We start from the raw sequence: 25,521 nt of genomic DNA, 5'->3' as shown, positions 1-25,521 counted from the left end.
AAATTTAAAAATAATCTTTCTTCTATCTCGTTTATATATTACTGGGATATACACCCTCCTGCTTTCACCCTCCCTCTCTCATCCTTTACAATTACTCTCTTTATTCCCTCTCTCATCCTTCACAATTACTCTCTTTATTCCCTCTCTCATCCTTCACAATTACTCTCTTTATTCCCTCTCTCATCCTTCACAATTTTTCCTTTATTCCCTCTCTCATCCTTCATACTTTTTATTATTCAGCATCCATTCAATATGCACAATAAAAATGGAAATTACTGCTCCATGAGCACCTGGGATTGTCTGTTACTCAACACGTATTAATCATTCAGATTCAGGTCGTACAGGGTTTAAACCCTGGTTAATTAGACTTGGTCCTTTGTATCAAATATTGTTTATTTATTTATACAACTTATTTTGTATTAGCTTTTATGAATAGAAAACTTTAGGAAAAGAGAACTTCTTTAATCTAATTGAAAGGAAACACAGTTGTAAATATATAATTATCATAAAGGGTTTCCACATTTGCGCGGCGTTTCAATCTTGGCTTAAGATATTCCATCTGTCGGGACTCGCAAGTTATCTTTTGGGCGATTGTATATACCTTCAAGTATGGTTTCAATCCCTAGATGATGATTTGTATCTAGTAATCATTTACATTATTCACTTGTCATTATATATACGTCAAAACATAATATTGACGACAAGAAGGCAATAGATATAAGAAAAAATAAATTACACTGTAAAGTATGTTTGCAGTTTTTTTGCATCATAGTTTGACAAGGTCACGATAGATAAAAAATATTGCTGAAATATAAACATCTTTTTCCTGTTTCTTTCTTAGGATCCATTAAGATAATTGTGTTGCAGTAAGGCGCAAGACTTCGGAGCTGTGTATACGGTAAATAGTTTATTTTTGTTTCTGAAGAAATCTTGAATAATCTCGAGATATTCTATTTAAGTACAAGGTTATATGGGACTAAAACCTTCCTCCCTGGTCATCCTCTGTAACTTTTGAGGGGCCGATCTTCTAAGGAACCCGCAGGTGCCACTTAGTACTTACTGTGTCAAGGTTCACGCTGAAAGAGACTACTTCGCGTTGCTGACCTCCTCATGGAAGCTCCTTACCCTCAACTCCCTTTTAATTGCCTCTTACAGGCAGAGGATACTTTAGCCCTATTGTAATGAACACAAGGTTATAAGTGAGCTTGTGATTAATGTAGCACGATTTTCTTGAAGGACCTTTTGTTTTTCGTGGAAACTTCGGACTTGCAGTGGACGGCTGTCGACTGACCTGAACTAACCAGATATTTATATATATATATATATATATATATATATATATATATATATATATATATTTATCAATTTTGTCTATGTACATAAGAAATCCTTTATAGATAAATTTCGTATTTGTATCTCTTTGCTACCTCCATCACAAATATTAAGCATTATACTTATTGTAAATACATACATATGAACGAGTAGAGTAATGTATATGTTATATCCTTTTCATTAAGTGTGTGTTTATTAGTAAATAGATAATAGGTATACAATTATTCATATATACAGGATGATAGAATTGCGAATAGTGTTAGCTCAGCGGTAGAGGACAGAAACTTACGATTGTTGATCACGGATTCGATTCTTGTGATCCAATCTTATGTAATTCACACTGTGCATTAATTATATGGGATTACCACTGTTCAAAAACAAGTTTTCAGATGATGGGCAGCTGCATCCTCTGTATATCATACCATCACTCCGAGACCGTGAACCCGTCTGCTAAGCGATTATGGTATATTTCCACATAAATATCTTTGAGGTAGGCCTATACTTTGCAGGGGGTTTTATAGATTGAAACGATGATAACAAGTTGATTGGTTATAGGTATATAAGCTTTAAACGGAAGAACGTACAGCTTATTTCCTGCCAACTGTTGTACGGTAAATCCTTTTAATAAATTAACGGTTTCAGAACTAACCAAACACGTAATGATAATACACAGTAAAAAAAATATTTATAAAACGGATTACACCCCCTTTGAAGTTTATTTGCATTCTTTTCGAAGTTGTATCACTGTTTAATCAGTACTTATTTACACTGTGCATTTTTAGATTTTAGGTTGCGTTGTTTTTAGCTCGAGTCTTTAATTTTGTTTTTATTTTGTTTATACAGATCTAATTAAGATAGACTGATGTTTCTTCTTGGTGGTAATGCAAATAGTGATTACAAATTTAAGCCGTATCTCATTTATCAAAGAACATGCTTCCCGTCTACTGGCGAGAATACTGAAAAGCATGGATGACAATACTCGTATAATTATTTCAAAACTTGTTTTCAACTTGTGATCCATCCAGAAATTAAAGCTTATTGCAATAAGGAAAGCTTAAACATCAAGACTTTGTTTGGTCCTTGTAGATGCTCCTGGAATTTTATATTATCTTTGTCTTTTAAATGTCCACTTTGTTCAATTCTTTTTTTAAAAGATAAGTTTTTTTTTTCCATACTAGAAAATCTTAATTCACTTTGCGTCGTTTTAATTCGCGTAGTTTTTATTCGCAAGTGTCAGTTCTCTATCGCTATCCTAATGCCCAACCTGTATATACATTTTACCGCAATTATTGACTATGAACCAAACACAAAAAAATTAATACTAATATAGGTGTAGTTTGCTTTTTACTTTATATTCAATGCATTATTTATGTTTTTTTTTAATACTAATTTCTTTGCAGCCAGATTCAAAAATGCTGATAAAAACCGATAATGGTTTGACGTGTTTATCGGTTTTGCTTTTGAGCGCAAGTGTACAGTCGCAGCGAAGAAGTTTGGGGAAGTTCCAGGAGGTGTTCGCTTGGAAACAGCTCACCTACAACATCGATGGACAAATCGGTAAGGGAACCTTTGGACTAGTGATGTTCATTTCTGCCATATATAGACAGGAAAAAGTATTTTTACAAAGTTAACCTTTTCCACTCCAATGTCGAGTGTCACTCGACACTGATTTTGTTCCACAAGCTCCACTGTCGAGTGATACTCGACATGGTGTAACACTTCTTTTTGCGGAAAATTTTAAAACAGGAAAGATTTTTGTTACTAAAATGTTTGAATCACGAATGAATGAAACATATTCTAGAATCGCAAGATACTATAATTCATTTAAAATTTATCGATGCTACATAACAGCCTTGGAGTGGAAAGGGTTAATACAGGGTGATTGGATATAAATGCTTTAATCACCTGTATAAACTCTGTGAAACGGCCAATAATTTCGTAAATATAAATAGTAAATAATAATTAATTTTAATACGTAGCTATAAGAGTTCTGCAAATGGTTTTTTCTTATTATTGTATAAGATTGGGATTGACTTTAGTGGACTGTATTTAATTAGAAGGCCTTTGTCCAGAGAATGAATTAATTTATTAAGAATTAATTTTACAAAGAAGGGAAAACACGTGTGCTCGGTGGCGGTAAGGAGCAGAGAGGGCACAGATAAAAACATATTTTACCGATTCGCCAAACCACAGATAAAATCTTAACTAAAACATTTTTTGTTGGTACTATTGTCAACAATTATATATTATTATTTATTATATCTGAGTTTTTTGATTTTGGATAAGGATGCACATAGAATAATTGTCTCAAACGCTGTGAATTATTTAATGGTTTCACAGATAATAAATGACGTGATGATAATACATTTAAAAAAAGAAATTTCAAAATTCGAATTGAAAATAATTGTGTCTGTAATAGTCCCTGTAGTCTGTGCTGAAGATGTTACTGGCCTATTGCATTATAATACCAAAAATATATTAATGTTTCATTACAACTTAAAATCCTTTATACCTATAACCGATCATCCTTTATAACACTCGTTATAGAGGTGATTGAAAGAGTTTTCTACCGTTTTATAAGCAAATGAAAGGCGCAAAAGATTGTAGTTAGGGATGACAATTGTAAAAAAAATGATAATGCCTATGCACATACGTAGTATTTTTTTAACTCTATTTAATTTTATAGCATAATCAAAAAATCTGAATCACTTTCTATTTTACATCACAGACTAAAACCAATCTGTGTTACCGGTGATGAATAGCAGTGAAACTTGGTCTTTAACTTTGGATCTGTTCGGCAAGCCCACAATCTCCCTATGACCGATAGAGAGGATGATTGTCATGATATTTTACGAGATTGAATTAGGAGTTAAATCCGTAGATGAAGAAAAAAATACATAGCGCTCAGAATTCAACCAGGTCTTATGGTTTTATAGTGGAGACCGTCGACTGGCAAACGCAGAATAAAACGTCCACGCATAAGATAAACAAATGATCTTGTTAATTTGTCGGAATTTACCGGACCATCTCAAGAAAAAATCTACTGCAGAATCGTTTAATGAGTTGGCCCGGCACATTGTCCTAAATCTCAAGGCATTTAACGGTCTGTAGCGCTTGGGCAGCGATTTGAAATAAAATAATGTAACAACTAATATATAATTGAGTAAAACTTCCAAATTGTATCGTTAATATGTGTAAATTTTAGCTGTATTTATCCATAAGAGAAAATTGTGTAAGAAATATTAAAAAAATTATAAAACGCTGTCGTGCCTCGCAGCTGGGAGAAGAAAGATCCGTATCAAATAGCGGCAACCCTCTCCCAACTGTCTGCGTTTAATAAAAGCGAAAACAAAATATTTAAAAAAAACACTAGGGATACAAAATAGAATTAATAAAAAAAATTGTCGGAATGTTCTGGAAGCAGGTCGCTTTCGTTCGGATATGTTCGGAAATGTTCGGAAGTGTTCGTTAAAATGATGACTGTCAATTTTGGTGTTTATTATCGGAACAATAAAATTTTCAGACTAAACATTCCTTCTTATTTGTCGTGTTTCTGGCGTACTTTATAAATTATTTTTGTACTGTAGTTTTAAAATTAAGAAATAGTACATCCAACGTAAACACTGGAACATCATAATCTATTTGTATCTTACAATTTGCACCGCAATGTACAAATAGCCAAGGTCAAACTCGTCACGAGATATGCCATATTCCTCAAAGCGTCCATCTTCGCGGAAATGATCCTACTCGTGTTTGTTCAGTTCTGTGTAATGACCGCATTGATCTGCGGCTTAGATAGCAATTTAGCGATGACGATGTTTTATTTACTTTTTTATTAATACTGGCCATCTATGAAATTTGTGTCGATAAAAATGCTAATTTTCATTTAGTTGCATGGTGTATCTATGTCGTTTTTTGGAACAAATTTAACAAAACTTATTGTTTCTGAACTAATATTGCAATTTAAGAAGTAACTTATTTATTAAGTGCCTCTTTAGAATAGCTGATATACTAGATTTATCTTTTTTATTATTTATTTATTTACTTTATTGGAGATAAACAGTAACAAAAGGCAGTAAGAAAGTACAAACTTAGAAGCTTATAAATATAAAATTAGTTACAACTGTCACCTTATAACTATCTCACTGAGAAAATATAATGATTTACATTCAAACAATGTAAAAACATTACTAAAAACATTACTAAAAACGGATCAAATATTATGGTTTAAATTGTATTGTATGTACTCAATAATTTCGAACGAAATTGTCTTTTAATAGATACGAGAGAGCACGAGTATATATCAATATCACTAACATATGAGTTGTGGAGGTCACACATTCTGTATTAGCAATTTGAACTGGCATTGGGCACGCCACTTGGCTGCTAATGCCTAACGGTTCTGTATTAGAGACCACGGATAGGATATCCACCTACATGGTGAACAGAAGACCTTATGCAGATCATCAGAAGATTCTGGATGCAAGCCGCTTTCAGCCGGTCTTTTTTAGTTATTTTGTCCAAGTTTCTGGGAACCTCTCGTTCACCATTACAAGTGGAATGAGACTGTAAAGGGGTTTACAGAGGTTTAATAATTTTAATTTTATTGTCTCCTTCTATTCTTACAATTTCTTCTTCTGTTCTGCATCTTTCTTGCTTTACAAATTCTAACATTTTTTACATTTTTAGATATCGCTCCTACATCTCAATTCATCCCTCACCATAATTTCTAACGTCACACATACCTTTTTATTTTTTTAAATCATTTTACATTATATCATAGCGTCTGTTACCTTATCTTTTTATTTTAAATTATAATTTTACACAATTTTGTCACAGTAGGTTTTACTGTGTGATGTCTTACTCATTCCTGTTTACGTAACTAGATCTTATTTCTATGTATTGTTAGCAATGGTACCAACAAAAAATGTTATAGTTAAGATTTTATCTATGGTTTGGCGAATCTGTAAAATATGTTTTTATCTGTGCTCTCTCTCTGCTCCCTACCGCTACCGAGCACACGTATTTTCGCTTCCTTGTAAAATTAATTCTTAATAAATTAATTCATTATCTGGACCAAGACCTTTTAATTAAATACAGTTCACTAAAGTCAATCCCAATCTTATACATGCATTGAACTCTGAATAATTTTCTTGCAAAATCTTAGGCTTACAGAGACACTCTTTTCGTCGCTCACTACGGAAGCGATGTTTCTGGCCTCTATGACTTTACTAAATTCTGTCTCACGGACAGACCGGAGTCCTTCCAACCGGTAATGTACACCGGTAAATCTGTTTTTTTTTAAACTGATTAGTACCTATAGAATGCTTTATTATTTCGACCATTTTGTACGCCGGTGTTCGGATAATCTAGAGAAGGTAACAGATGTCGGAAATAAATAAATAGTTTTTATTTCAAGAAGCTTCTCATATTTGAGATACAATTGTGATCCATGTTGTTATTTAAATTATTATCAGAAATTATAAATATTATTAAATTAAAAATAGGTTTAGGTCTAGGTCCTGTTTAAACTAAATACAAAATAATGCTACATCATTGAATAAATAAATAACATAAATAGTAGTGGTTATTTGTCATTCACAATCCTGTGTAGATGTATACAGTGATGATAGAAAGCATTTTCTTACACCTCACGCGCGGCCACAGTTAAAATGTTATCACTACTGTTATATAGCCTCTCTCATACGCTAGCTGATCGACATTGAAAGATTGCCCAGCAATTTAGGACCCTGGCGTCCGCCCTTGATCGCGTCCGCAAACATGTCCTTGAGTGGTGATAAATGCAATAGGTAAAAATAAAACAAACACTAAAATATAGAAATAAAAGGAATATAGTAGTACCAAAAATAGTGCAATAAATAGTATAATATAAGATGATAATTACAAAGAAAATACGTGTTAAATATTTAAATAATAAATGTAATGTTGCAAAATAAAATAGTAAGGAAACCTAGAATGTAGTGGTTGAGGATGGATGTATGGCTAATCGAATGAAAGAGAAATACTGGGAAAATTGTAGAACGAAAGAAACAGTACGACAGATAAGATGACACATGAAAGAGAAGAATGATAATAATAAAAAATATGAATAAATTACTAGAATTAAAAAGTCCCTGTCCCACACGAGGGAACGAGAGGTCCCCAACAGCGAGGACCATTTTGAACAAAAAAAAAACATGTTCTTGGCACTGCAGCTCCTGGGTTTTTTCATAATTATACGAAAAGCGTCATTATACTGCACTCGAAGTATAATGATGCCCTCGTGTATTTCGTCCAGTATGGAGGGTAAAAGGGCCAGAAGATGGTCACCGCGCAAGACTGACGCAATATCAAAACCGTGTAACAGCAGCGTGCACGGTTCTATATACTTTTACAAAATTACGCGACCATTAGTCACGAGGAAGCGACGAAAAATATAATAGCAGGCCTATAACCAGGAATAGACAAGTTTGGTTTAATGATAACGGTGATAAAGTAATAATTGTTACTCCAAAATATAAAAAAATATCTCCACAGTCCTTCAAGATCAATTCGAAGACGTTATTTCCGGTGCCAGAAAGAAAGGCGAAACCGACTTCGTATTTCGAGATCAACAAGACAATGCGAATCCATGGAACCAAGGTGCGTTCATAATTATAATATATACAAAGATTTTACATTTTTTAACTACTTCATTGTTTTAATTTTTATTAATAAAGATTGTATAGAAAAGGTTCATTTAACTTGTAGTTAACTAAACCAAAGTAGAAAAATTACTCAGTGTATCTATCTTGTTATTTTTATTTCTAAAATTCTTGCCCCCGTATGTAACACATATATATATAAATATATATATATGTGAATATATATATATATATATTGTATTAAAGCGAAAGGCTTAAACTCCGGTCAAGTCCACTATTGAATTGCTCCTCTCAATAATCAAATTGCCCCCTGTGGGGCGTTGGTTCCATGTTGAGAAACACTGCTGTAGGTGATGACTAAGAACACGGTAGTACAGTAGAATAATTAAATTATTTTTTTAATATATCCATATCATTATACACATCGGATAATTTATAATATAGTGAAATGTGTACATTAGAAGACAGGATAAAACAATTTTAAAGTTACTACTGCATGATGACTACTACTGCATGTGCGGAAGTGGCTAAATATTGGTCCTTTCTTACTTAGGATGGACTTCCTCAAGGTAACGCTTGATTCCAATAAATATCAGTGACAATCCAACATAATTAATGCACAGTGTAAATTAAATATGATTGAATATCGAGAATCGAACGCGAGGCCTATGATTGCAAATCCCAATTTTCTATAGCTGCTTCTTCTTCCATTGCTCGAAATATGTTATTTGTTGTAAATTAATATATAGTACACCCGTAAGTAATATAGTAAGAATAGTCTTTAAAATTAGGATTATTATATCATCATAAACACTAATAAACGTTCACTGCAAGGCATATATCTCTCTTCTATATATTATATATCTTCTTGGTCTTCTTATGTAAATATTTCAAGTTAGAGAGTGATCACTTTATATGGGGTGGTTGGAAATAGATATAAAAACTTCAAGGCTTTTTAGAAAGCCGATCAAAGCCTCCGCCACTTGAATAGCTCGTTTTCAAATCATAATTAAATGAAAAGATATTATTGCATACAAATGAAAACTATACATTCACTAATGCCTTTAAAACTTTATCACTTATAACAAATTTTATCAATTTTGGTTTGAAAATTAAAAAGGTTATTTGTTCTTATGCAATAAAATTTTCTTTTTGCCAGATCCACCAATTTGGTTTAGAAATAAAAAAAAATATTTTTTCTTCTACAATAATTTTTTTTCCAGATCCGACCAAAGGCGATACATCCACGCCAAGGCCAGCTGGTAAGTCGAAGTGTCTCTATTTGCTTGCTTGATTTCCGTTTAAATTAATGCTGTTAGTTTGGGGGCTTTTATAGCTTCATCAGAACTGAGTTCAGAGAGAACTTAAAAATAAAATAGAAGCTGGAAAGATGACATTCGCATAGTAAACCACTCTACTCGGGTAGAGCTGTGTAGTGTTGATGTTGTGTATGTGGCTTGGGACGGCAGCGTGGACCACAGGCGAGCCAAGGATGGATCCGGATCCAACCTCGGTTCGCCCACGCTGTTCGCAGCTAGGGAGCTGGCCGCCCCCTAAGTATAGCTGTGTTTCTATTTAACACGTTCACTGCGGCTTGAGGCCGATTCAGCCTCATGGTAGACTTTGCACTGGTGCGGCGCGTAAAACTCGTGTTTTCTCTCTAGTGCGGCGGCTGTTTACATTCAACCGAAACATGAGGCAGAAAAGGCCTCAACCGCACTACTAGGAAGTTCAGCTTGAGGCTGATTCGACCTCTACCGCACCAGCTGAAAGTTCTTCAAAATTGGGCCCGCAGTGAACGTGTTAAAATAGAACATTTCATCTAGGAGCAAGTAACTGTAGTGAACCATGCGATGTCTTTTCACCAGAGATATTTATTTAATTTATTTGAGGAACAAACAAATAATTATACATTGTAATAATATTGCTACATAAAAAGCCGCCATATGTGAAAGTTCCCGCGGACGTCGTCACAACGCTCAACCATTTGCTCGTCTCGCCCACTCGTCTCGCTCACTCGCACGGCGTGCACTATACGCGCTCTTGCTTGCGCCTGGCAGGTAGCCAAGGCGCAGCACGTGCGCCCGCGGCCGTTGCAGTTCTCGGGGAGTCGGATTTAAACCAGGGAACGATGCGCAACCGCTCGTAGGCGCATTATTCATTTTCCGGGCACAAATTATGTTAATTATTCAATAAACGTTTTTCCACATTACAACATTAAATGTTATGACAAGTATTTTTTTACAATAATTTGGTATTTTATGTTTTTATTATGGTTAGGTTAAATAAATTAAATGTAAGTCTCCTGAAGGATCATAAGCGTCTTTCGTCTTATTTCAGAATTCTCTATCTCTGACCTTTACCGTAAATTTTCTAAAACTTTTATGACGTCATTACTCTATCTTTTGCAGTGGTGACATCTACCTCTTGAACTTTTCTTGTAAAAAGGATTCCAGAAATTAAGATTTATGACAAATATAAGACATTTGATTCGTTTTCTTTTAAAATGATGTGAGTTCATTTTATATTATATGGAGATATTCAAGGGTGTACATTTATATAGTTTGAAAAAAATTGGAATATGTAAAAGTGCTCATTATATGTTATTTAAATATTAAATTTATAATGAAAAATAACAATAATTGATTTAAATTTATAATGTTGTTTAAATTAATGTTTACAATATTTTAATGTGATTAACAAAAATTAAAACTTTTATTGTCTTTATAAGTACTTACACCACTTTCAAAGTCAGCAAAAAGTAAAAATCGTATATTTACTAAATATTAACTATGGGATATCAATTGAAAAAAAAAAAACATTTAAAAAAAAAACTTTCATTAAATACAGTAGAACCCCTTTATTCGGGGGTGTTTTATAAATATTCAGCTAATACAGAAACCGTGAATACGGAATGCTAATTTATATGGGATTACAGGGAATACGTTTCTTGGTGAAAAATAAAAAAAAAATATTAAAAAAAACAATTTAATTGATAATTTTGATTAATTATTTTAAGACTTAAACAATGGTTTAAAGCAAGTTTTAGGTGTAATATCATTAAATCCTTCTTGGTTATTTATAAAATGCAAAAGAAATATAATGGTCAAGTCTTAAACTTTAGCTTCGTTACCTCAAAAGTCATAAACTAAGCGCCTTCTACGCCCTGCCACTTCGAACCTCAGAATCTGCAAGTGCCACTAGAGCATGGATGCACAGAACGCGGCCCGCCGGTCGAATACTGGTGGCCCGCCGACAGCAAAAATAATACTTTCGTACATTCGAAAAATATTGAATTCTATTCCAGAATAAAACCAAAAAAATTTAATTACCTATACTTCTGGCGGCCGGCCCGCCATCAGTTCATGATTTGCCCGAGTGGCCCCTAGTCTTAATAAGTCTGTGCAACCATGCACTTGAGAAACGTCTTACCAAGATATCTATGGGAGAGATATACCATATTTACCACACTTGACAGGCGGGTTGGCGATCGCAGTGTGGTATTATGGTACGCAGAGGACGCTGCTGCTCATCCTCTGGAGACTTATTTGTGTGCAATTAACAGGTTGTCAAATATCTCCCTTCCGCTTTTTTGCTCTTTATTCAATGCTTTATAAAAAGTGTTACAGTGATCGGATTTAGTTCAAATATGCGCCGTTTTGTCCGATAATCTGTTTCCATCTAGACGGCAACTTCATAATGTAATCACTTCACTTGGTAATCACTTGGCGCTATGTCCGGGCTATATGGTGGATGTGATAAAACCTCCCATCCGAGCTCCCGTAGCTTCTGACGAGTCATCAACGAAGTGTGTGGTCTGGCGTTGTCCTGGTGGAACACTACAACCTCCTGTTGGCCAATTCTGGACGCTTCTGGTCGATCGCCTGCTTCAAGCGGTCCAGTTGTTCGCAGAAGATGGTAGAATTAAGCGTCTGGCCATATGGGAGCAGCTCATAGTGGATGATTCCCTTCCAATCCCACCAAACACACAGCAAAAACTTCCTGGCCGTCAATCCCGGCTTGGTCACTGTTTGGGACGATTCACCGGCCTTCGACCACGACCGTTTTCGCTTGATATTGTCGTATGTGATCCATTTTTCGTCGCCAGTCACCATCCGCTTCAAGAATGGGTCGAGTTCGTTCCGTTTCAGCGGCATATCGCAGGCGTTGATTCTTTTGCGTCAAATCATGCGGCACCCAAACATCAAGCTTTTTTTGTATCCAGCCTTCTGCAGATGGTTTAAAATGGTTTGGTGACTAACTCCCATCTCCTGGGCGATGTCACGAGATGTCACATGCCGGTCTAACTCGATGTAGTCCATGATTTGATCGGTATTTGTCGTCACAGGTCTTCCGCCGGCTGGCTTATCCATGGTGTCGTTTTCGCCGGCTCTGAATCGTCGAAACCATTCCTCCGCGGTTCGAAGTGATAGAGTACCATCCCCCAAAACACCATTAATCTCACGGAACGTTTCTCTAGCGGATTTGCCTTTAACGAAGGAAAACTTTAAAATAGCGCGAATTTCGGCGTTAGTGAACTCCATGTTTACACGTCTATAACTGTTGAACGCAATATCCAAACTAATCATGCATAGCGTCGTTTTGTTGGTTATGTCAAGACCTTTAAAATTATGTATAGTATTGCCAGATACGAGCTCTGTAGCGCTTTGTACATAGCCGCGAAATTCAAAAGACAAAAAGGCGGAAGGGAGATATTTGACAACCTATTACAATCCTATATAATTATTGGACAAAGTGTCAATCATCTCTGGTATCGAATCCGCGACCCATGATTGCAGTAAACTGAGGAAGTGATATTATAAAGGTGTTATAGCAATCTTTTCAACAATCAACAATCTTATTTAGTACAGATATTTACACTTAAATTCCAGATGAAGAAGGGAGGTTCTTCGTGCAGTACAACAACGTGCCGATGGGTGTGGAACTGGTTGGCGAGCGTCTTTTCGTCACCGTACCCAGGAGACGACATGGTAATATTCAAAAATTTACTTGACTTCACAACAAAATCCTAATCCGGATTTTTGACGCATTGGTGAAGTCACTAATGTGCTATCTGATCTGTTAAACCAGGGGTGAGCAACCTTTTTTATCAACGCTCTGATTTACATTTTAAAATTTTTAGCGAGCCGCACATAATGTGATACTATCAATAAATTCAATCTACAAATCTACAAATTTTAATGCAAAATAAAAATAAATCAGAAAAAATTAATAAACGAATATACTTTTAAATTGTAAATTTGGCAACGTTTTTTTCGATGCAAGCCTATTTATAATACGTACGTGGCTTTCTAATAGTATATATATATATCACTAAGTTAAGATCTGTGGTTATTATTGTTTGGGTTTAGCAAGTACCACCATCCTATCATAATTAATTTTATAACAAAATATTGATGAAAGTCGATAGAATAAATTCAATTTTAGAAATGCTACGTGAGCCGCAAACATATCCCATTATAACGCAATAACAGACAACGGCATCGTGTACGCATAATATTATCTTTACATATTCAAGTTCAAAAGTTCTTTAACTAACAAAACTGTTCATTTAAAAATGACTGCGAAGAATAGGCTAAAGAAACTCATAATATATAAAAATAAACAAATAAATTTAATTTTATTTTCTTGAATATTTCTGTTTAAAATACATTACGACTCGAATTATAAACTGCACGAATATCTCTTTTTTGCACATAAAAAATCGTGTTTATTATAACAAAATAATTGTTGATCAATTCCATAAAGCGTTTATTCAAAATAGAAACTTGTACCATAATCTGTTACCAGGAATACCCTCAACCCTTAACTACATAAACATGAAGACAGATTCCAACACACGATCCCCATCTCTCCGCCCGTACCCAAGCCTGGGGCAGTCCAGGGACCTCACCTCCGTATACAGGACCCGAGCTGACGAATGCGGTAGACTCTGGATGGTTGACACTGGCCTGCTAGAAATTCCAGGTATATTTTATATTCTATCAGCTCAGACGAAAGGTTAATTATTAATTAAACATCAGGTAATTTTCTTGATTCAATCTTCTAGAAACCCAAAGCAGGCTATAGGAAAATTAAAACTTAAATGATAGCTGCTTCGAATAGTCTTCAATAAATGGAAAATATTCTGATATTTTTATATCATTTATTCAAAAGTATATTCAAGGAAGAAATTCAAGAAATTTTCAACAAAATTATAACAAAGTTGGATACAATTTAATGACGAGTCATATGTAGTAAGGTCTTGATATAAAGCGGTATTTATCATCAACATTTTAACCGATCGACCTCCACTGTTGGGCAGAGGTCTTCCCTATTGATTTGCTATAAAAATGCTTAGTAGCGACTTATCATCAGCGTCTTCCGATGACTTTGACGAGGTCTTCTATCAACCTTTTGTTACGTTTCACCGCTTGCTGGCCTGTGATCTCCTTTCCAGAACCTCGAAGCACCAGCGGCCATCTGTTCTATGTGTTGCCTACCTACTGCTATTAAAACTTATAAACCGCTGGGATATGTCAATTATATTCTTTCGTCTACGGATCTCCAAATTTTGTGCTAGATCTCATAGAAAAATTATTCAGCGACTTTGAGCATATTAAAATACCATAACGGTCTGTAGCGCTTGGGCAGCGACTTGAATTAAAATAATATAGCAACTAATATATAATTGAGTATTCCAAATTGTATTGTTAATATGTATAAATTTTAGCTGTATTTACCCATAAGAGAAAATTGTGTAAGAATAATTGTAAAAAATTAAAAAAACGCTGTCGTGCCTCGCAGCTGCGAGAAGAAAGATCCGTATCAAATAGCGGCAACCCTCTCCCAACTGTCTGCGCTTAGTAAGAGAACAAATATTACTACAAATTAGAATTAATAAAAAATAAAATACCATACCACATCCTGAAACAGCTTCTTTTTACAGATGCTCCTCAGCAAGTCCAGGCACCAGCGATCGTTGTATACGATCTAAGTACAGATAAACAAATACTGAGATACCAGTTCAAGGAGTCAGACATACCAGCAGCCAACACGCCGACGGGTGAGTTATTTCGCCAAAAAATTTAAAAGAGAATTATTTTATTTAATCTAAATAAAGTTATGTACCCAACTCTTTTTTTCATGACTTCGCAATAACACGGTTCACCAATCATAAACACATTCTAAGAAAGGGACTAATATATAGCTACTTCCGCTATGCAGCAATAGTCGTGCAATGAAGTGCAGCGCCCGCCAGCCCGCTGATAAATGCGCGTGCGGCAAACAATGCGAATTACACAACTTCAACCATCAAATCACTCAACACGTGTTTCACCCCTCCACGGGGCATCTTAAGGAGTTATGTTACACCGATTAGTGCCAAACACAGAGATATCATATCATAGACGTTGTCCACTTCTAGCTACTTCCCGCGATCATTACATATTAAATTATTATTTACTTTCTGCCCATGCAGATTTTTTATTGCCAAAAGGTATTAGCCTTTCGCATTACAAAAGAAAAATAAATAAATTAAACATATTTATTTTTATTTATATATAAAGTGATCAATCACTAGGATTGGAAACAGACATAAAAGATTTATAGTTGACAAATAATTTAGTTTCACTGCTACAAAACTTTTACAATTAAAATCAATAACAAAGTATACAGTTTTAATGTAAAAACATTCATAATAATTTTATTATGCAAAGTAAAATATCGTTTTCAAGGTCAGAGCTTCCAGTGGAGCGACGGCATCTTCAGCCTTACTCTGACGGAATCCGGCGCTGACAATTGCAGAACAGCTAAACGAAAGTTTAATTGACGTTCAAAATTTGCAACACCTAAAGATTAGTTGAAAAACCCTTAGGTTTGCTTGGCACAATAATATTTAGATTCAGTCAGAATGAACAAATTATCTACTCCTTAGAAGCTTTAAGTTCTTAACTCCTAAACAAATGTTCCGTAGGGAACAGCCACGCGGTTTACTTCACACAACATTGCTTTCTTTCATTTATGATAGACCTCTCTATTTTTAACCATTTTCTTAATAATGTATCTGTAGAGATACATCAGAATTAAAAAAAAATAGTGGCATCAATTTTGTACGCAAAGTAATCATTTGCATGTGAATGTTTAGGTAATTTCTTAATTTTCGAACGCTTGTTCAGTTTTTTCTGTTGGCATCCTTGGGTCTTAAAAGTCAAGTGGTATGAATATTAATGTAATATTTAAAAAAAAACTGCCAAGTTAAGGGTTAAAATTTGTTTTCAGGTCTCGCTTCGATAACGGTGGACATCGGAGACGACTGCGCCAACGCATTCGCTTACGTACCAGACCTCACAACCTTCGGGCTCATAGTGTTCTCGCTGCGAGAGAGAGACAGTTGGCGTCTAAATCACAACTATTTCTATCTCTCACCAACCGCTGGAAATTTTAGAATTGCTGGTAAGTGTTTTCTTAAGTTCATAAAGACTTGTTCGTCTGAAGTAGCTATGGGCGTACATCATGGGTAAGCCCACCACTGGGCCAGCCGACGAAGACAGTGGCTGAATGCGGGCAATGCAAGTCGGGTTATCGTGACGATCTTTGGGAGGGACTTATACTCATAGTTAAGCAAAACGGTGGTATATTTTGGTTTAAAAATAAAGTTTAAGTTATACAATATACCCCATAACATTAATTTGTAGTGTATAATATAATATGTCACACACATATTTTTAAACTTGACAACACAGAAGTGATAACTATATGGCTTCTTTTTTCAATCATCTTCACCATCTAAAAATGAGGTTACAATAAAAAACACCATGTGACAATATTTTCATAGCTTGCTTGGTTTCGGTTGAAGTTGATGCTGTTAGCCCGGAGGCTTTTACAGCTTCATCGGAACTGAGTTCACGGAGGAGGGGTCCGTGAACTTGAAAATAAAACAGGAAACAGCTGGACAGATGCATTTCAGTTGTACGATGACATTTGCACATAGTAAACCGCTCTACCCGAGTAGAGCTGTGTAGTGTTGATGTTGTGTATGCGGCTCGGATCCAACTTCGGTTCACCCACGCTGTTCGCGGCTAGAAAGCGGGCGGCCACCCCCTAAGAACGGGTGTTGTGGTGTGCTTTCATGTGTTAACATCTTAAGAATGGTTTATTTCAACTTGAGCATACTACGTTGAAGGAAAACAATTGATTTATTGACAACTTTAATGTAAAAAATAACTAACATCATCGTTTCAGATGAAAACTGTCTACTTGTAAAAAGTCTAAAACATCAACAACATCTTATCTATTTAATATAGTTATGTAATATAAATATGTAAATGTATGATTGTATATTTGTCCTCACTCAATGTATGGTACTTCACCGTAATATAGAAATAATCTAATGGAATCAGGCGTTACCTTGCGGAAGTCCATCCTAAGTAAGAAAAGAACCAATATTTAGCCACTTCCGCACATGCAGTGGTAGTCGTGCAACAAAGTACACCGCCCGCCAGCCCGCTGATAAATGCGTATGCGGCAAACAATGCGAATTACACAACTGCCACCGTCAAATCACTCGACACGTGTTTCACCCCTCCACGGGGCATCTTCAGGAGTTATGTTACACCGTTTAGTGCCAAACACAGAGATATCATATATAAGACGCTGTCCACTTTTAGCTACTTCCCGCGATCACTACATATTAAATTATTATTTACTCTCTGCCCATGCAGTCATTTTATTGCCAAAGTTATTAGCCTTTCGCATTACAAAAGAAAAATAAATTAATCTAACATATTTCAAAGTAATCTATCACTTTATACAGAATGATTGTAAATAGACATAAAAGATTTATAGCTGATAAATAAGTTAGTTTCACTGCTACAAAACTTTTACAATTAAAATCAATAACAAAGTATACAGTTTTTAATGTAAAAATATTCATAATAATTTTATTATGCAGAGTTAAATATCGTTTTCAAGGTCAAAGCTTCCAGTGGAGCGACGGCATCTTCAGCCTTACTCTAACGGAATCCGGCGCTGATAACTGCAGAACAGCATATTTCCATCCCCTCGCAAGTTTTGAAGAGTTCTCGGTGTCCACATGTGTACTCAAGAATAAAACGGCCGGCCAGGATAGTGATTTCTGGAGAAAGTTTTCTGTAAGAATCTTTTTTTATATGAGAACAGTTTGATAAAACTTTCGTCCCCGTAACCTTACAAAAAACACCGCTGCAGTCAACCACCATCTATCAAAAGGCTACTGTCAACTTTTTAACAAGCTTTGTCATTTATATTTGATAACCATTACAATCAGACAACCTGGTGAATTTTAAGAAAGAAAAGAGGTGAATACCGTGTGTTAATTACGCATTATTTTTTCGTAAGAATAACATCAATGAGACTAACAAAAACTTAGTAAAACCTAATGGAATCCTGCACCATAAATATCAATTGTTAAGAGTTTGTTTACTTCTTTCCGTTGTGGTCTTACCAACACTTACATTTGTATCCTATTAAGAATATCACATAATATATATACACACTGTCTGGTTTTTTTTTTAATTCGTAATGTTTTTAATTTAAAATGATAATGACGTGTCCATCATAGCTGACAAAGTTTACCTATTAATATTTAAACTGTGTTATATATAAATCTATCAGCAGTGAAGAACCTCTACATAAATAATTCATAGACATATTATTATAGAAAGTGGGTGACCGTGGGCAAGATAGTCAGTCAACAATGCACGGTTACCACGCCGGGACACGGACAGTGTTCTTCGCAGAGATCGGCAGGGACTCTGTGTCGTGCTGGGGTACTGGCCAGGTGCTGACGCCTAACAACGTCGTGATACTCGCCCAGGATCGTCAGCTGATGAGCTATCCTTCAGGTGATCATTATTTATTCAAGTTACTTTCAATTAGGTACTCTTGAGGACTAGTTGTTGGTACAGGCCCCACGTACAGTAGTAGGTAATCCAATGTATGAAAACACGTGACGGATGGTTTAAACGTAAAATTAAATGTACAAACTCAGTCTGAGTTACAATAAATCTTTTATTACTACAGTGGTAGTGCAGTGCAGACACAGATAAACACAGAGTCAAAAGAGAGAGTAGAAAAACAGATGCGTTCTAATAATGAGTTTGGGTGCGTTCTAAAACACGCTCACCTTACATGGATCGATATATTCATGGTCGCGGGATGTCGTGGTGACCTCTGGCGTGGGTCTATGCAGTGGGCGTCTATCGGGTGCCATGATAATTTTTCATTTTGAATCACTTTTCTTCACCAAGACAGTTATACCAGAAGAATCCAATTTGATGGTAACTACAATCATGTTAAGCTATCCGGTAAAATCATCGTTTAATTTAAAATACTTGGATATGTGCAATCGACTGCCATTTTAGCCGAAAGGTTCGGAAGTAGATGATCCGACGACGAAGTGAAGGATGCAAGAAATCGCTGAATACAGGCAGTGTAATGCCGGCAATCGTGGCAATCTTTTGGGAAGTCTATGCCCTGTTGTGGGCGTCTATCGTCTGCCATGATGACAATGATAGTACTGTGAAATAAAATTCTAATTAAAACATTTAAAGTTTAATATTTAATTTCCCCTAGATCTTCACGTGACCGGCGACGAGGTGTGGGTTATGGCGAATACACTTCCCAGATTCGGATACTCCATGCTCGACACCAACGAATATAACTTCTACATATACAGGTATAGCAACACGCCACGTTTCCTTTTTACAAACACCTTAAGCTTGTAGATACCAAATACCTCCCCGCGACCTACATTCTTTTAACACAAGAAAGTAAAATAAGTATTGTAAGTCTTATAAGACATATGCTTCTATCATAATCTCTGGATCAATTTTACATTTATCTACGAAAAAGATGTTAAGTGATTTTTAAGAAAATGATTAAGATCTATTTACTAGACCTTTATTTATTTATTCTTTAATTCAAGTTTTTCTTTTGATTTCTTTATTGTTTCCGTGACAAGAGTGTGTTTTTATTTATTATTGTATTTATTAACTCCATATAACCACTCCAGTGGTAGAGACCACGGACAGGTATCGGAAGATTCTAGACCCAAGCCGGGTTAAAAACCAGGCCCATTGGCAAATTATGGGGAGGCCTACGCCCAGCAAAGGAAGACCAGCTTGAAATGATGATGATCACATCATAATTTCAGCCTAGTAACCATTTCACGACATACCCAAATGATCCATAAAGTCTATAACTATATTATGCCGTTAGTTTGGGCATCACCGATAGATGGCGCTAGAAGTCAATTACATCGCGCGATCGTTTGACGTCCGGTAGTAAACGTGTTACACATCGACCTTTGGAAAGAGACATATATAGTTCACGGACCCCTCCGTTCCGTGAACTCGTTTCCGATGAAGCTGTAAAAGATGCAAGGATAACAGCAAAAACTTCACATGAGACAATAGACAATTGGCTAATTTCGGCTTTGTAGAGCGTTATCTCTGTCGCACTAAATACAAACAGTCCGTTATCTATTAGGAGCTGTTACAACAAGTATAATTTGCTTCTTTTGATAATTATTTTTATTCTTTGTATAAAACACATCAATTTTTCTATAAGTGGAGGCTTTAGGTTGGGGTATAATAAAATAAGAAAACATGTTCACATTATGTTCACGTATTTAATTATTTAGGAATATTACAACTGTACATAATAAACACTATTATACCTGTTGTTAAAATGGGACATTGTAACAAAAATAAAAATAATAATAATTCCAATTCTCAGTTACTTCCAATTCGCTATTTGTGCTTTTAAACTCAACTTTTTATTTTCAGAGGGTACGTGAATAATTTGATAGCTGGCACGGTTTGCGAAAACGGTTTCTCTAAACGCAATTATTGAATGAAATACATATTTATTTTTCAATTTTTTTTATTTATCACAATTTTAATTCTTATGAACATCAGTACGAAATTTGTCCCTGGCTTCTGAATTAGTGTTCACAGTTTTACAGAAACCAGTTTCTTAATAATTATTATTTAAATCTAGATTTAAAGTACAAACAATTAAACTATATTGTAGGAGGTTCTAGAAAGGGGATAAGGCAAAAAGATTGTTCATGAAATAAAACTCATCATTGATGTTATATTGCATTTCTATTTTTATATACATTGTGTACTGCCTTATACAGGATGTTATTAATTATAAGTGTAAAAGTTTTAACGGGATGAATGTTCAGCTCATTTGCTGTCAATTATATATAGTACACCATATGCAAAAATCAATGGTTTCAGAAATAATAAATTACATAATAATAATAGATCTATGTATTAAAATCAATTATTGCTTAATATCTATCCCTTTTGACTTTTTACAAGTAAAAGTTATTAGCTTGATTGTTTGGATGACAAAAATAAATTAATGCAACAATTTTCAAAGTCAAGACTTTATATAGAGCAGTGTGAAATAGGTTTAAAAAGTATTTCCTATCATCCTGTATACAAAATTGAAAAACGTATATCACTAATCTGTAAGTTTTTGATGTTGAACTTTGTTTGCTAAATGTTTTGTTTCGGATTAACACATGATACATTTTAAAACAAAGCCAGCGCCATCTATTATTGGATTCCGTTTTCTAGATTTTATTTAGTGAAAAAAATGGTAGTGAAGCTATTGCTAAATCTTTTTGACCCATTTCATCATTCACCACATTGAAGCTCTAGCTTTATCTTTATAGGTAATAATAAGTAATAATTAATCATCCTGTACAGTGTAAACAAAAAGTAATGTTAAAACTCGTAAGGAACATAAAGCTGACACAAAATATTATTATTTGTAAACAAAATGTTTTTAGGCAAAATATCTTTGGACTTTATGACCTGAGACAACTTTCCCACACATTTAAGTTAGCGGTCAAGTTATGATTCAAGTTTTGAAACTATAACAGAAGTAAAACAAGAAACATTTCACTCATCCTCTACAAACTTCTCAATAGTGTTTACTTCCCTGGACATCTTCAGCGCTGAATACCTTCCATGAGGATCCGCGAGCCAGTCGTACCTATCACTTCTGGCTATAACCAGCTTCGACAATAACCATCGCATCAGCTCCAACTTATCCACTATTGTATGAAGCTTTCTGTGAAATAAAACAAAGATAAGGATTATTTATAAGTAATTATGATATAAACGAATGTCTAAGAGCAATGTGTTGGTGGTGATGACCATCCGAAACTTACAAATGTTCTTATAAGATGGCACAAGATCACCTGGAGCAATGGTAAGGGTTATGCTCGGAGCTTCGCTTTGAAATCGAATCAGAAGTTATGAGATCCACAGAAGAACAGTAACAGTGGGCTGGACAGGGTCCTACAGTAGTGATCACGAGCCGGTAGACGAGCGTGAGAGGCCCATCACTAGGTAAAACGACGACATGGTCAAGGTCGCGGGAAGTCACTGGATGCAGGATATGCGAGATTGATCATTGTGACATTCATTCAGGAGGCCTATGCCTTACAGTGTGCATCAATCCACTGATATGATAATGATGTAATAACAGTAATAGCTTCCTAAAAGATTTGGTTTGGTACTACTGGTGTGTACAATCAATGAAAAGATTCATTTTTGGGTGTCATTTTCAAATTAATGAATCCCATAGAGTGCAGTTATTAATCTAAGCTGTTAGTTTTTCTTGGGTCTGAAACGCGAGCATCACATATGTGGATATACACAAACCTTTATCTGCTTTGGAAGTGTATAAATAAAATGTTGGCTTCACTTCGCCTGTCAATGTAAGCAAATAATATTTTGAAAAGCTCAACGAGTGTTGCCCGTAAAAAATTACCATGTACATAGTAGCATATGTAAAAACACAATTTATTTGTTTTTTTCCTCTTTTTAGGCAAAAAAATCTCAAAGTTGCAAAATGCAACAAATTGTGACAAATAAGATCATACTTACTGATACAACGAGCCACTTGTATCTAATTCTTCTTCGCATTCAGCTGATGCTTTAATGTCTCTCAATTTCTTCAGAGTCTGGTCCCATTTGGACTGGACTATTATATGTTCGTTTTGTTTTTCCTTCAGCAAGGTATAGAGATGACGGAGCTCCGTTTCTGACTCGCTGTATTTGGTTAATTGATCCTTGATTTTTCTGCAAAAATGTTAATAACAACAACTTTAACAAAATTGTAATATATTTTCATAGTATTGTCTCATGATCTTCATCTCTTTCTCCTGCTGTTCTGGTATGGAGAACACGGACCGACAGATTCAGCATAAAATTTCCACCCACAGCATGGAAAACTTTTTAGGGTCATTGAAAGGGGCTGAGTTGGTTTGAGTGATTTTCCAGATTTAAAGGAAGGACCACGATATGTTGTGAAACTTTATAATATATATGCACACACATCTATAGAGGATATGTAGTGTTTTTGAAAATGAACATTTATTTTAATTTCTTATATTTATCATGTGTCAATCACTATTTTTTATATAAGTACTATAGTGAGTTTTACTAAAATTAACATTAAATGAAAAAGAGTGTTTTACACACTCCCAGACTTACAAAAAGCCTACAACAAACTTAGTAATTTTCTTATAATAACTTACACTAACATCCTTACTGCAATGGTGTTAACCCTTCGTTTGCCGTAACAAGGCGCCTTTGAGTGTTGAGTGACAATTTTTTTTTAAATGATAAGTGAAATATCATTTATTATGATCCTGTGGTCTATTACACATTCAGAGCAAGCGATATCAAACTGTATTTCTATGGTGATTTGTTATAACATTACCTACTTTATTTCGGGCAGATCTGATCCATATGCACTTGGGGTATTTGGACAGATATGTCAATAGGCAGTTGACAGGTTAAGGATCATTATTGCCAAATAGTTTTATAACATAAAAATCCTTTATACTATAATACTAATAACTAAACATAGTAAGAACTGATGACCATTGGGGTTTTAATATCTTGGAGCTGTGACCACAAATTGGCATGCACAGCATAGAATGTCCAATAACAAGGTTGAAAAATGATTTTGTCAAGTTTGTCAGAAGACATTGGTTGCAGGCAATTTTTAACCAGGCCTGTTAGAGATCTGTTGGGGTATTCCTATATCCACAATTAAATACCACACAGCTGAATTGGTTACAATTAGGTGTTTAATTTCTTTTTATATATTAAATTGTGTGATTGCCTATTGTCAAAAAATAATATAGTTCACATTTGCAGCATCAGAAAATTCTGTTACCAACACTTACAGTTTCTTATCCAACATCTCCTGATCCAAGCTCTCATTTGGTGTTGTGAGGAGATCATTTACTGCATCTGTTTGCATCACTGATTTCACAGTTTTCTGTTCAATGATATTCCATACCGCTGTTTCCTCATAGTTATTTAAATCATCAGTCTTGTCTCCTTGTGGGTTTGGATCTGTAGCTAAAAATTTGATTTATATTTCTGAAATTATTATTCATTTTTGTAACACATACAGTGTAGTTGGTTATATGTGGAGAAGCTTTAACGGAGTGAATATATATCTCAGTTGGCAATAAAAGGCTTTAAACCTTATCTATCACCCTTTAAGTACAAAGTCGTCAGGAACAGATAAGTCATTGTAATATATAGCTATCTAAATTTAGAAAACACAATGGTATTATTACATTGCTTATTATTTCTCAAAACCTTTATTTTTGAATAGGGTGTACCACACATCTATTGTCAGAAAATAAGCTATATGTTCAGTCTTTTAAAGCTTTTATTTAAGTATAAACTAAAAATTTCCACAAGTATTTTTTTACTTGAGATTTTTGAGATTACTGATTAGTGAAAATATGTAAATATAGTGTAATTGCAACAACACTGAATATGATACACAAACAAATATGGATATGTATGTAACAATAATGTATCACCAGGAACCAGCAAGCGGAGCATAGGACGCGACCTTGTTACGGCCGTCAGAAAATACTGAGTGCAGGGCCCTACCGACCTATCCAATCGTGTGCGGCAGGCCTGCGCTGCATTGGACATTTTATTACTAAAATCAAAATGATGTAGCTCTTTGCTTACTGATTGTGTAGCTCTATATTATATATATTCCGAATCGTAATTAAATTTTTAAACTTAGTGTCATATGAGAATGGTTTAAAAAGACACATTAGGTTTATACAAGAAGTAAAAAGAATACATACCAACTGATGTATATGATCGTAACAACCTCAATTTAGATGTAAACAAAGTAATCTCCCTAGTTTTCTTTAAAACACCATCTTCGAAACTATCGCTGACTCCTGCTTCAAACACTTGTGAAATCCGATGCAGATCTTTCAGAAAAGCATTGCTAACTTCTTTTAATTCATAAAAACCAGACATTTTCAAATTAAATTAATTTATGAATTAAAAACTAACTTTCCGTTATTTACACTAGGGCTGCACTACACTAAGATCATTTAAGTTGACAATTCGATATCGACACTTTCAATTTATTCATTGGATTTTCAAAATATCGACTATTGAGAAAGTTTAGTTAAAGCTATTGTGGC

At 34.8% G+C, this 25,521-nt stretch overlaps 2 protein-coding genes across 3 annotated transcripts; one reads left to right on the top strand and one right to left on the bottom strand.

The window, feature by feature from the left end:
* Positions 1 to 2,737: 2,737 nt before the first annotated feature.
* On the top strand, positions 2,738 to 20,901 carry LOC137927334 (L-dopachrome tautomerase yellow-f2-like). The gene is made up of 9 exons (XM_068771125.1): positions 2,738 to 2,889; positions 12,869 to 12,967; positions 13,788 to 13,964; positions 14,926 to 15,042; positions 16,257 to 16,430; positions 17,949 to 18,127; positions 18,676 to 18,859; positions 19,590 to 19,692; positions 20,804 to 20,901. The coding sequence occupies exons 1-9, from the start codon at positions 2,745 to 2,747 to the stop codon at positions 20,868 to 20,870; spliced, it is 1,245 nt and encodes a 414-aa protein (XP_068627226.1). The 5' UTR covers positions 2,738 to 2,744; the 3' UTR covers positions 20,871 to 20,901.
* A 952-nt stretch (positions 20,902 to 21,853) lies between these two features.
* On the bottom strand, positions 21,854 to 25,411 carry LOC137927449 (uncharacterized). 2 transcript variants are annotated; one of them, XM_068771261.1, is made up of 4 exons: positions 25,171 to 25,411; positions 24,238 to 24,415; positions 22,928 to 23,122; positions 21,854 to 22,106 (listed from the first exon to the last, which is right to left on the bottom strand). In XM_068771261.1, the coding sequence occupies exons 1-4, from the start codon at positions 25,349 to 25,351 to the stop codon at positions 21,935 to 21,937; spliced, it is 726 nt and encodes a 241-aa protein (XP_068627362.1). In that variant the 5' UTR covers positions 25,352 to 25,411; the 3' UTR covers positions 21,854 to 21,934. The 2 variants fall into 2 exon arrangements, with proteins under 2 accessions (XP_068627362.1, XP_068627364.1); XM_068771263.1 differs by having other exon boundaries at positions 24,238 to 24,409.
* Positions 25,412 to 25,521: the final 110 nt, after the last annotated feature.

This window comes from Battus philenor, unplaced genomic scaffold (genome assembly GCF_028537555.1).
Source record: "Battus philenor isolate CCGP_79_NKW_IND1 unplaced genomic scaffold, ilBatPhil1.0.hap1 SCAF_30, whole genome shotgun sequence".
Classification (NCBI taxonomy): domain Eukaryota; kingdom Metazoa; phylum Arthropoda; class Insecta; order Lepidoptera; family Papilionidae; genus Battus; species Battus philenor.
This window is presented reverse-complemented; position numbering and strand designations above follow the sequence as displayed.